This window comes from Dipodomys merriami, unplaced genomic scaffold (assembly GCF_024711535.1).
Source record: "Dipodomys merriami isolate MVZ:Mamm:240054 unplaced genomic scaffold, mDipMer1.0.p SCAF_19, whole genome shotgun sequence".
NCBI classification, from domain to species: Eukaryota; Metazoa; Chordata; class Mammalia; order Rodentia; family Heteromyidae; genus Dipodomys; species Dipodomys merriami.
This window is the reverse complement of record NW_027203270.1, coordinates 6,580,835-6,594,413: the sequence shown is the minus strand read 5'-3', so window position 1 is coordinate 6,594,413 and position 13,579 is coordinate 6,580,835. Positions and strand designations below refer to the sequence as shown.

Here is a 13,579-nt window from a genome sequence, read left to right as displayed (position 1 = left end):
TTCAGATAACTGCATTTGGCAGGAAGCTGTCCACTACATTCACTGTAAGATTTTAAGCAGCATCTGGCCTGTATCTGTATTAGCAGGATCCCAAGTTGTCCATCCCATAAGCTGTGCAGACATTGCCATTATGTACTATAGGATACAAAATGGCCACCAGACTAGAAGCACTGCCATAGATACATTTACATATACACCAAGGCCAGACAAGTGATATATAAAACAACTTATTTTCATAAACATACTCATTTTTTTTTTTTTTTTTGCCAGTCATGGGGCCTGAGCTCTGGGCCTGGGTGCTGTCCCTCAGCTCTTCAGCTCAAGGCTAGCACTCTACCACTTGAGCCACAGTGCCACTTCTGGCTTTTTCTGCTTATGTGGTGCTGAGGAATTGAACCCAGGGCCTCTTGCATGCAAGGCAAGCACTCTACCACTGAGCCACCTTCCCAGCCCAACATACTCATTTTTATTGGAGAAGAGTTAAGTAAATTATTAGAAAATAAATCCTTTATGACAAAAAATTTGAATAGATTGAATTCTACACCATTTTCATTAATTTTAAACTAAATCAATATTGGGAACAATGTAGATATAACATCGAAGACTAGTGCTACTTATGATTGGATCTATAACCGCAAAAAACAAAACCAGAAGGAGGCAACAATGCTGGATTAGAAATGTACTCATTACCTTGTAACCCCTCTGTACAGTATAAAAAACTTCATTAAAAGAAAAAAACAGAAATGCAGCTGTGGTTCAAAGTGGTAAAGTGCTAGTCTTGAGCACAAAAACTCAGGGACACTGCTCAGGCCCTGAGTTCAAACCCCAGGACTGGCAAAACAAAAACAAAAACAAAAAAATTTAATCAAGAGAGTAAAAACCTTAAGATTTAAATGACAAACAAGATTTTAAGGTTATACTATTTTCATTCATAAGTATACAATCTCTCTATCATAAGAGATCTTATAATTGTAATCATACTGTAACTTTTATGTCATGTTGCTTTGTGCTTATATTAATGCTATCCAATTAAGACTATAAAATAAAAGCTGGGTGCCAGTGGCTCATGCCTGTGATCCTAGCTACTCAGGAGGCTGACATCTGAGGACTGCGGTTAGAAGTCAGTCCAGTCAAAAAGGTCTGTGAGACTCTCATCTCCACTAAAAATAACTACCAAAAAACCTGGAAGTGGAGCTGGGGCTCAAGTGGTAGAATACTACTAGTCTTGAGCAAAAGAAGCGCTGGGACAGCACGCAGGCCCTGTGTTCAAGTCCCAGAACTGACACATACAAAAGAAGAATATAGGGCTACGAACATGGCTTAGTGGTAGAGTGCTTGCCTAGCATGTATGAAGCCTAGTGTTTGATTCCTCAGTACCACATAAACAGAAAAAGCTAGAAATGGAGTGTGGTGCTCAAGTGGTAGAGTGCTAGCCTTGAGCAAAAGCAGCTCAGGGACAGCACTCAGGCCCTGAGTTCAAGCCCCAGGACTGGCAAAAAAAAAAAAAGAATATAAAAAATATAAAACCTAAGCCGGGCATCAGTGGCTCACTCCTGTAATCCTAGCTACTCAGGAGGCTGAGATCTGAGGATCATGGTTCAAAGCCAGCCTGGGCAGGAAAAGTCCATGAGACTCTTATCTCCAATAAATAACTAGAAAACTGGGAAGTGGCACTGTGGCTCAAGTGGTAGAGTGCTAGCCTTGAGCTGAAGAGCACAGGGACAGCACCCAAGCCCAGAGTTCAAGCCCCATGACTGACAAAATAAATAAATAAATAAATAAAGTCTATCTTTTGAAATGCCACTTTATTATTACAAAAAGAGACAAAACAAAACACAAGCAATGGAAATTATTCAGCAAGTTCCAAAGCTTTTGATTTTCTTGTAATTACTTTGTGAATTTGCTTTAATTTCATAAGTAAATTTTGTCATTATTAAATTTAAAACTGACCTGGGCACCAGTGGTTCATGCCTGTAAATCTAGCTACTTGTAGATTGAGCTCTGAGGATCAAGGTTTGAAGTCAGCCCGTCAGACAAATCCTCAAGACTCTTATCTCCAATTAGCCAGCAAAAGTCAGAAATAGAGGTATGGCTTAGCAAAAGCTAAGCAAGAGTGGAAGGCCATGAGTTCAAGCCCTACTACTGGCACACACACAAAAACATCTAAAACTAAGTATCTAGAAAATATACAAAAAAAAAACTGTTATCACATTTAATGCTATCATCCTAAAATAACCAATAATAAAATCTGTTACTACTACTAATAGTAGCTTAATTTTTCATTTGTATTACTTGTTGCTTTACATGAGTAATTAAAGTAGTAACACATTTTGCTGCATGAAAAACATTGAAAATGTAAATCAAGAGGAAAAATGAAAAATAAAACGTTACTGCATAGTTGTATATAATTAATCACAGTATTTCCATTTAATATGTCACCTGACTAGGATTTCCAATGTGTTCACTATGCAATCTACAGTATGTATGATTTTTCAAATTGCACAAATTCAGGTTCATGTATTTAAGTAATCAACAGAATAAGCTCCTTTAAAAAAATTTTTTCCAAGAGGCTGGGAATGTGGCTTAGTGGTAAAGTGCTTGCCTAGCTCTGGTTTTGATTGGTCAGTACCACATAAACAAAAAAAAATGCTAGATGCCAGGCGCTGGTAGCTACTCAGGAGGTTGAGATCTGAGGATCATGGTTCAAAGCTAGCCTGGGCAGGAAAGTTCATGAGACTCTTATCTCCAGTTAACCACCAGAAAACTGGAAGTAGTGCTGTGGCTCAAGTGGTGGAGCGCTCAACTTGAGCTGAAGAGTGTAGGGACAGTGCCCAGGTCCAGAGTTCAAGGCCCAAGACTGACCAAAAAAAAAAAAAAAAAAAAGCTAGAAGTTGTGCTGTGGCTCAAGTGGCAGAGTGCTAGCCTTGAGCAAAAGAAGCTCAGGGACAGTGGTCAGGCTTGGAGTTCAAGCCCCAGGACTAGCAAAAATTTTAAAAAAAGAAAAAAAGAGGGCTGGGAAGGTGGCTCAGTGGTAGAGCGCTTGCCTTGCATGCCTGAGGCCCTGGGTTCGATTCCTCAGCACCACATAAGCAAAAAGAAAAAAGCCAGAAGTGGCGCTGTGGCTCAAGTGGTAGAGCGCTAGCCTTGAGCTGAAGAGCTGAGGGACAGCGCCCAGGCCCAGAGTTCAGGCCCCACGACCGGACCCCAAAAAAAAAGAAAGAAAGAAAGAAAGAAAAGAAAAGAAAAAGAAAAAAGAAAGAAAGAAATATTATAATACAAATTTTTTAACCTTTTTTTTTTTTTTTTTGCTCCTGCTGTGGTTTGAACTTAAGGCTTTTTAATCTTGCTGGGCTTTGTTGATCAAGGCCCACAGTCTACCACTTGAATTATGCCTCCAGCTCCCACATTTTGCTAGTTAATTGGATTTGCGAGTTAATAGGATTTGTCTATACCCCAGGTGATTCTCAATGAAATCCTTAGATCTCAGGCTCCTGAGTAGCTAGGATTATAGAGTGAACTACTAATCCATGACAGAAAAACTTTCATACAAAAAGACCTGGGGCTGGGCATCGGTGGCTCACACCTGTAATCCTAGCTATTCAGGAGGCTGAGATCTGAGGATCATGGTTCAAAGCCAGCCTGGGCAGGAAAGTTCACAAGACCCTTATCTCCAATTAACCACCAGAAAACCAGAAGTGGCACTGTGGCTCAAGTGATAGAGTGCTAGCCTTGAGCAAAAGAAGCTCAGGGACAGTGCCCAGCCTTGAGTTCAAGGCAAAAAACAAAAACAAACAAACAAAAAACAGAAATATATACTGTGCATATAGCTTTGTTAACCAAATAACTAATCTCCTAATAAGACATTTACAAATGTCCGATAACTTCAGAATGAAAACTAATTTTCTAAGTATACAAAATTTCTAACTAAAAATCTTGCTTTCATTTTTGAAAAATTAGAAATGTCTACTTTAAATATCGATATAAGCCAGGCACTGGTGGCTTACACACTATAATCTTAGCTACAGCACCAAGGCCTAGAGTTCAAGCTCCATGACAGAAAAAAAACCCACATAGATCTGTAATTATTTTAGAGTATTTTTAACTTTTTTCTTTTTCTTTTTTGTTGGTCATGGGGCTTGAACTCTGGGCCTGGGTGCTGTCCTTCAGCTCTTCAGCTCAAGGCTAGCACTCTACCACTTGGGCCACAGCACCACTTCTGGCTTTTTCTGCTTATGTGGTACTGAGGAATCGAACCCAGGGCCTCAGGCATGCAAGGCAAGCACTTTACCACTGAGCCACCTTCCCAGCTCTGGAGTATTTTTAAATTTTAGCAACAGACCAGATGACTCACACCTATAATCCTAGCTACTCAGAAGCCTGAAATCTGAGGATTGTGGTTCAAAGCCAGCATGGGTAGAAAGTCCATTAGACTTTTATCTTCAATAAACCTCCTGAAATCTGGAAGTGGAACTGTGGCTCAAAGTGTTATAGTAGTAGCCTTGAGCAAAAAGGCTCAGGGACAGCACCCAGCCCCTGAGTACAAGCCAAAAAATTAGCAACTGTCAAACTACTGTAGAAGTTCCATATATAAACTGAAATAAGATTACTTTCCCTTATTCCCACGTAAGAAATCTGCTTACTCTAAGAAAAATAGAAGGAAAAATAGAATATAGAAAAAAAACACCTTTTCTTTTTCTAGAAACATTAGCTTTCTCAAACTTAGCAAAGGCTAAGCAAGAGTGGGAGACCATGAGTTCAAGCCCCACTACTGTGTACAAAAACACACACACACACACAAAGCTTTAAACTTCCTTCCAAGTAATGAATTAGCATATAAAAAAAAAAAAAAAACCTGACCTGAAACAGAAGGAAAGCAAGCAATCTTGATGAAAGAAACTATTATTGGGGCTGGGAAGGTGGCTCAGAAGTAGAGCACTTGCCTTGCATGCCTGAGGCCCTGGGTTCGATTCCTCAGCACCACATAAAGAAAAAAGCCGGAAGTGGCACTGTGGCTCAAGTGGTAGAGTGTTGACCTTGAGCTGAAGAGCTGAGGGACAGCACCCAGGCCCAGAGTTCAGGCCCCAAGACCAGACCCCCCCCCCAAAAAAAAAGAAACTATGATGAAAAAAATGTTTCTTTCATACTTAGTATTTCTTTCTTTTTTTTTTTTTTTCTTTTTCTTTCACAGCAGTCTTAGGGCTCGAACTCAGGGCCTGGATGTCATCTCTGAGCTTTTTAGCTCAAGGGTAATGCTTTTCTACTTGAGGAACAGCTTCTTGCTGATTAACTGAAGTCTCATAGACTTTTCTGCTGGGGCTGACTTCGACAATCTTCAGATCTTAACCTCCAGGATAGCTAGGATTGAAAGTGTGAGCCACTAGCACCAGACTCATACTTAACATTTCTATACTACCAAGTATTGTGCATATAAAAGATGTTCAATAATATTTACATAATAACATTAAATTAGAACATGCAAACATTACATTAACTGTTTTGTTTTTTACTTTAAAAACTATATTTACTAATCTCCTTAAAAACATAACTTCTTTGTTGAAATATAAATGGGAAAAGAGAAATAGAACATATTTAGGGAAAAAATGATCAGATTGTTCATGGCCAGTTAAAGCTACTGCTATTTTATGTGGTCTGTTCATTTTCTAAATATAATCAATCATTTGTGAAAAGTAAGTTAAAGCAAATTTACATATACTATTTTATTATTACCAAACATTTTATAAGACTTGGCAGCTCAATTGCCAGAAAGAAGAAATTTACCTAATATTATCTTCACTTTGAAATTAGAGGAAGCTCTAGTTTGCAGTTGGAAAATGAATAAAAAAAAAAAACTCATACTCTATTTGCTAAATAAGACTAAATTATCACCACACTCATAGATACGACTTTTTCTGGGCCATAAACCAGCATGCCACATTCCTAACATTCTAAATAATTATCTGGCCTCCCTTACAGGCCATTCTAATCAAGTCTCACCTCACAGAAGGATCCAGTTGCAGAAATAGATCTTTAATGCCAGAAATAGGTCCTCACAAAAAAAATCCAGGAATAATATTCAAGTATTTTCATATGGTAGCACAGTTCTTTTAACATTTTTGAGGAAACAATCTGTTCTCAGACACAATGACCTTCGGAGATCTACTTAAAATGGCTATAAGCCTTACATTACTACTAACAGATAAGAGGATAATGAAGGAGGAGACACAGATTCACTAGGAGGTTTATGGTCTAAGAATCTCTGAAATGCTTTTTCTCCCTAATGACAGAAGGCTTTAACATTGTAAACTGTGGAAAGGAAGCATAATATATTTATTTTTTATTAAGATAAATGATAAAGCAGGGTAATACAAATTTCTTAAGTTAAATATGAAAAAGAAAATATTCATGCCAGGCGCCAGTGGCTCATGCCTGTAATCCTAGGTATTCAGGAGGCTGAGATCTGAGGATCATGGTTCAAAGCCAGCCAGGGCAGGAAAGAACATGAGACTCTTATCTCCAATAAACATCTCAGAAAATAGAAGTGGCATTGTGGCTCAAGTGGTAGAGCGCTTGCCTTGAGCTGAAGAGCTGAGGGACAGCGCCCAGGCCCAGAGTTCAAGCCCCACCACCAACAAAAAAAAAAAAAAAAGAAAATATTCATGAGTTATAGTGCCCTAAAAGTCATCAAAAACAAAACATAACTACTCCAGAATTTACATTTTACCACTCAAGAAATCATTGAGTTTAAAGAACTTCATTCTTAAAATATATTTTGTAAAAACTCCAAAATCTCCTTTTAGTATACTTGAAAAGGTATTTAGTAGAAGTGTCAGAGGCACACATATTTTCTTCCAAATGTATCTGAATTCATAGACGAATATGATTACTATTAAGCTAAATAATTCATAGAATGGCAATTTCATTGTTGGCAAACAGGTAAAATTCAACTATCATGTTTAGATCAAATAAAATTCAATGTTAAAGAGAAACAGGAAAAAACTCATTTCTAAGTCCCCCAAGGAGGAAAAAGGGAATCTTCAAGGAAGTCTAAGTCACTGTGAAGTTGACAGTTCACTGTAATCACATATACCATATCTTCACCATTACTTGGAACGAGAAACTACTCATAAAAGATTAAAGAAAAAAAAGATTAAAGAATAAAGGCACTATGATTAAACGGTCTCTGAATCCTAAAGTTATAAATATACATTTTGTGGTTTAAACATCCCAATTTTTCCACCTTTTAGCCATTTGATCTTGACAAAGTTTCTTTAACTTCTTTCAGCTTTGGTTTCCTCATTTGTATAAAAAGGATAGCAAGGAAGTGGCGCTGTAGCTCAAGCGGTAAAGCATTTGCCTTAAGCTGAAGAGCTGAGGGACAGCGCCCAAACCCAGAGTTCAAAACCCACGACTGACCAAAAAAAAAAAAAAAAAGCACTGAGATTAGATGAGATACAGAGTATAGTACCAGTATAGTACTTAATCGCTATGTAAGAAACTGAAACCTTCCACTATGCATGGTGGGTTGCTTTTTTTTTTTGGGGGGGGCAGTTAAAAGTAAAAAAGCTATTGTCAAAAATAAATCAGAGTGGCCAGATGCCCAAGGCTCACACTTGTAATCCTAGCTACTCAAAAGGCTGAGATCTGAGGATTGTGGTTTGAAGCCAGCCAGGGCAGGAGAGTCCGTGAGACTCTTATCACCAATTAATCATAGGGGGCGGGGGAAACAAAATGGGAGGTGGAGAAGAAAAAGAAGTGGCTCTGTGGCTCAAGTAGTAGAGTGCCAGCCTTGAACAAAATGACTCAGGGACAGCACCCAGGCCCAGAGGTCAAGCCCCCAACAGGCAAAAAAATAAAAATAAAGAATTATAGTAAAAACTGGTTTCCAGGTCCCACTGCATGCTCTTCTTAGTGGACTTTACCTTCTCTTTATTAACTAACATAAGCATAAAAAGAAAAAGAAAGGGCTGAGAATGTGGCTTAGTGGTAGAGTGCTTGCCTAGCATGCATGAAGCCCTGGGTTCAATTCCTCAGTACCACATAAACAGAAAAGGCCAGAAGTGGCACTGTGGCTCAAGTGGTAAAGTGCTAGCCTTGAGCAAAAAGAAGCTCAGAGACAGTGCCCAGGCCCTGAGTTTAAGCCTCAGGACTGGCAAAAGAAAAAGAAAGCAAAGAAAATTCGTTATTTTAACTTGGTATAAAATGTACTATGAAGGAATAGACACAGGGTTTTCTGGAAACACACACATGAAAAGTCCTGGAAGTCTTGTTATTCAAAGATGTACATGAAGGGCTGGGAAGGTGGCTCAGTGGTAGAGCACTTGCCTTGCATGCTCGAGGCCCTGGGTTTGATTCCTCAGCACCACATAAGCAAAAAAGAAAAAAGCCAGAAGTGGCGCTATGGCTCAAGTGGTAGAGCGCTAGCCTTGAGCTGAAGAGCTGAGGGACAGCGCACAGGCCCAGAGTTCAGGCCCCACGACCGAACCCCCCCCCAAAAAAAAAAAAGATGTATATGAAGAATACCTAAAGAGGATTGACTAGATAAGGAATGTAACCACAGGAAAGAACAATAATGGTTTAGTATTTCATAGTGGATTTAACAGTGACTCCCAAAAACTCATGATTACCTGGATCCTTAGAATGAGACCTTACTTGGAAATTGGGTATTTGTAGACATAATGAGTTTAGAAACTGGAAGTCAAATCCTGGATTTAGGCTGGGCCCTAAATTCAATGATTGATATCTTCATAAGAAGGAAGGGCACACAAATATACACAGAGGACATACAAAGACAGAAGAAGAAAATGGAATTATACTGCCACAAGCTGAGGAATGCTTGAGGTCACAAAAACTATAAGAGGTATGGATGGATTCTTCTTTTGGAAGAACAAACAAAGTCTAGTTAATATCTTATTTCAGCTGTTGAAACCGTGAGAGAGAGAGAGAGAGTACATTTCTCTTAATTTTATCTTATGAATTGGGGTAGATTGTTGAAGCATCACTGGAAACAAATACAGCTCAAAGAATATTTGCAGAAGCCGGGCACAGAGGCTCATGCCTATAATCCTAGCTATTGAGATCTGAGGATCACAGTTCAAAGCCAGCCCAGGCAGAAAAGTCTTGGTGAAACTCTTTTCTCCAAGAAACTACTCAAAAAAGCTGGAAGTAGGGCTGTGGCTCAAGGGGTAGAATGCTAGCCCCACAACTGGGAAAAAAAAAAAAAAAGACCAATTACAGAGAGCTATTTTCCATGTTCCAGCATTTCATTTGATTATACCATGGAAGAGAAAAAGCATTGATCAAAAATTTTGTCTTTGTTTTTTTTTTAAATGTCTTTGTATTATCCTGATTTTATCAGATTATTGCTAATTATATTAAAAGGTAAACAGAAAATAATGAAATTCCATTACTTACAATGTGTGACACCAGCCAGAGTTTGGTAGAAAGTAGGAGTATCACTATCATCAGTTAGGGTAACATACACACCTCCAGACAGTAGCCAACGAGAGAAGGTAAAAGCATCTTTGTTTATAAGAAGCCAATTTCTAAATTTTTCATAGTTTACCTTTTCACCCTAAAATAAAAATTTTAAAAATCAGTCAAACTTTAGGGTATTTAGAACTTGTACAAATTAAAATTTGCAATTAGTTGGCATTTATCTTTCTACTATCCAAAAAGGAAGGATAATCTAAATAACGTGTATTTAGAAATAAAACTTCAAATCTAATTATATTTCAGAACTCTGCATAAAATCTATGTGCTACATATAAACTATTTTATCAACTGATTAAAGCAGTCCGAGGCTAATAATTAGCTATAGTTTATTTGCTAAGATATATTCTATAATCAATAAGTTCTATTTTTACAAATTCAATAAATCTAATTTTTCATTTACCCTATCCTTCTTCTTTAGTACTTCATAATCTATCTACATTATTATATTTTCATCAAATCTATTAGGAATTAAAACACTGTTAAAAATAACTATTCAAAAACCTTCCTAGAGAAGGTAGGGGGAAAACAATGGAGGGGGTAACAATGCTCAATAAGAAGTGTACTCATTACCTTACTCATGTAACTGTAACCACTGTATAGTATCTTTACAATAAAAAAAAAGAAAAGAAAAGAAAAAAGAAAAAAAAACCTTCCTAGAGAAATGGGTGCTGTGGCTCAAGTGATAGAGCTCTAGCCTTGAGCACAAAGAGACTCAGGGACAGTGCACAGACCCTGAGTTCAAGTCTCAGAACCAGCAAAACAAAACAACCTTCCTATAGTATCCCAGAAAGCATGTAAACGAATGAAACAGTACAAAAAGAAAGTGATAAATCTTTAAAGAACAGAAGACAAACTGGGTGGCAATGGCTCATGCCTATAATCCTAGCTACTCAGGAGGCTGAGATCTGGCAGGAAAGTCCATGAGACTCTTATTTCCCATAAACTACCAGAAAACCAGAAGTGGCGCTGTGGTTCAAGTGGTAGAGCACTCACCTTGAGCTGAAGAGTTAAGGGGCTGTGCCCAGGCCCAAAGTTCAAGCCCCACAACTGACAAAAAAATAAAATAAAATAAAATAAAATAAACAGCAGACAGAAATATGACAAAAATTTCTTTGCCCAAGGTTAGCGTTCTACCACTTGAACCATCATTCTATAGCCAGCTTTTTTGGCAGTTAACTGGAAATAAGAGTCTTTCAGGGCTGGGAAGTTGGCTCAGTGGTAGAGTGCTTGCCTTGCATGCCTGAGGCCCTGGGTTCGATTCCTCAGCACCACATAAGCAAAAAGCAAAACGCCAGAAGTGGCACTGTGGCTCAAGTAGTAGAGTGCTAGCCTTGAGCTGAAGAGCTGAGGGACAGCACTCAGGCCCAGAGTTCAGGCCCCACGACTGGACCCAAAAAAAAAAAAAAAAAAAAAGAGTCTTTCAGACTTTCTTGCCCAAGCTGGCTTAGAACTGTGATCCTCAGATCTCAGTCTCCTCAGTAGCTAGGATTACAGGCGTGAGCTTCTGGCACCAATCTAGAAATTCACATTTTAAAAATCAATAACAATAATAAAACACCTCAGTAAGAAAAAAGTGTAATATATATGTCTTATACCAATTATTTAAACAAATTCCATCTGTTAAGACTAGTAATAAGGCTGGGAAGGTGGCTCAGTGGTAGAGCATTTGCCTTGAATGATTGAGGCCCTGGGTTCGATTCCTCAGCACCACATAAGAAAAAAGCCGGAAGTGGCGCTGTGGCTCAAGTGGTAGAGTGCTAGCCTTGAGCTGAAGAGCTGAGAGACAGCGCCCAGGCCCAGAGTTCAGGCCCCATGACCGGACCCCCCCTCAAAAAAAAAAAAAAAAAGAAAGAAAGAAAGAAAAAGACTAGTAATAAAAAAAAATAGAAAAAGCTGACTCATGACACAAGTCTGTGTTCTAGGTATCTACCTTTTGACTAAAGTGCTTTTTTTTTTTTTCTTGGTCAGTTGTGGGACATGAACTTGCGCCTGGGCACTGTCCCTGAGCTCTTTTGCTCAAAGTTCCCACTCTACCACTTTGAACCATAGTTCCACTTCTGGTTTTCTGGTGGTTAAGTGAAGATAAAGAGTCTCACAGACTTTCCTACCCAGGCTGGCTTTGAACTATGATCCTCAGATATCAGCCACGTGAGCTGCTAAGATTATAGGCCTGAGCTACCAGAGCCCAGCTATAGTTTTTTTTTTTTTTTTTTAAATGAAAAATAGGGGCTAGGAATGTCGCTTAGTGGTAGAGTACTTGCATAGCATGCATGAAGTCCTAGGTTTTATTCCTCAGTACCTCATAAACAGAGTAAGCCAGATGCTCTGTGGCTCAGGTGGTAGAGTGCTAGCCTTGAGCAAAAAAGCAGCTCAGGGACAGTGCTAAGGCCCTGAGTTTGAGGCCCAGAACTAGCCAAAAAAAATGTTTTTAAATAACAGAATGCATTGTTGTGAAAGACATGAATAAAATTATTTTAGGGCAAGTGAATGATTATAAAGATTTGGATATCAAGGGTCTAGATGTAATTATCAGACACAATACTCAAAAATTGGAGATAGTAAACATAATTTTTTTTTTTTTGCCAGTCCTGGGGCTTGAATTCAGGGACTGGCACTGTTCCTGAGCTTCTTTTGCTCAAGGCTAGCACTCTTCCACTTGAACTAGTGCCTCTCCTGGCCTTTTCTGATTATATGGTACTGAGGAATTGAATCCAGGGCTTCATGCATGTGAGGCAAACACTCTACCACTAAGCCACGTTCCTAGCTTTATTTTTTAAATTTGTCCATTCATTTCATTGGATTCTTTTTCTCTTAGTGGTACTAGTAATTAAATCAAGAGCCTAGAAATCTATAGCTAAAAGTGCTCTGACCAGTGAGCTACACACCAAGTCTTCACAATACTATTTGGCTTTTTTCTAATCCAAACACAGATACATAATAATTCAAATAACCATTTACAGGCACCTCCCAATCCCTGGCCTCACAATTCTTTAGTCTACTCTTTCAAAGTCTTTGTTCCTAAAACTAAGACTAGACAAAAAATAAATCCCAGTATTGAACCAAAATTTGACCTTCAGAGAAATCATGGGAAAGAACTAACCAAATATCCTAAAGTGGTCAGTTTGAATTGGTAATGAAACTCTTTCTGCTTTAATCCTTACAAAAAGATAACCTGAAAGGACCTGACCAGTGAGTTAGTTTTCTACTCTTCTGTCACTAAGCCTTGGTCTTACAAGGAAAGTAACTTTGGAATAACTAGCCAATTCTTTATACTTTGTTTCTATTTCTTAAAAAAAAATTCATTTTGCCTAACTTTACCAGCATACCTATCACATAGCAGAATTAGGATACTCTGATTATCTTTAAAAAATTCTGTCATGAAACAGACTAATTGGTTTGCTCATACCACATTTAGTGACTGTCTCTCAAACAAACAAACAGTTAAAACTTAGTCAATATAAAGCGGATGAAATGTGAATCTTTAAATATACCTCTGAGAAACACTTTTTGAGTGTATCTGGGACTTTACCATCCACCACATGAAGCATTCTTTCCATTTCTTCCCGTACAACATAGCTCCCGGATTCACTTGAAAAAAGACTAAAAATGTCTACAAGAAAGAAAAATTAAATAAATTACTCTTAACATGGATCAAATATGCCCTAGTAAAGCAGGGAAACAGAAAGAGTACTAATAACTAAATAATTTTAAGAGCAAAATAGTTTATAAACATAACTTCATCTTTAAAATAACCCAACGACACAAATTTTAAAAACAATGTGATTTTTTTCCAATCAAATTTGTAAAAAAAAAATTTTTACATATGATATTACATGTGTTATCAAAGACTAAGCAGCAGAATCTCATAAACAATGGTAACTAAAGTATAAATAAATGACAGCACTCTGGAGAATCATTTGGCAAAATCTAGAAAAGATAAAGCGGGATGCCAGAAACTACTTCCAGACAATTCCACTTCCAATCTGGGAAAATCTGTGACTCCTGTACACACAGTACCATATGTTCACTTAAATACTATTTATGAGACAAAAACTGCAGGGGCATGGCTGCAACCCCAGAACTTGGG

General features: G+C 38.1%; 1 protein-coding gene across 6 annotated transcripts in view; it reads right to left on the bottom strand.

The window, feature by feature from the left end:
• Nucleotides 1-13,579, bottom strand: part of Usp32 (ubiquitin specific peptidase 32) — a 165,703-nt gene that overhangs the window by 90,219 nt on the left and 61,905 nt on the right. For all 6 annotated transcript variants that reach the window (XM_070027100.1, XM_070027096.1, XM_070027097.1 and 3 more), the window contains 2 exons: nucleotides 12,984-13,102; nucleotides 9,412-9,571 (listed from right to left, as the gene is read on the bottom strand). In XM_070027100.1, the coding sequence (XP_069883201.1) occupies nucleotides 9,412-9,571; nucleotides 12,984-13,102 (279 nt within the window). The remainder of the gene's footprint in view (nucleotides 1-9,411; nucleotides 9,572-12,983; nucleotides 13,103-13,579) is intronic.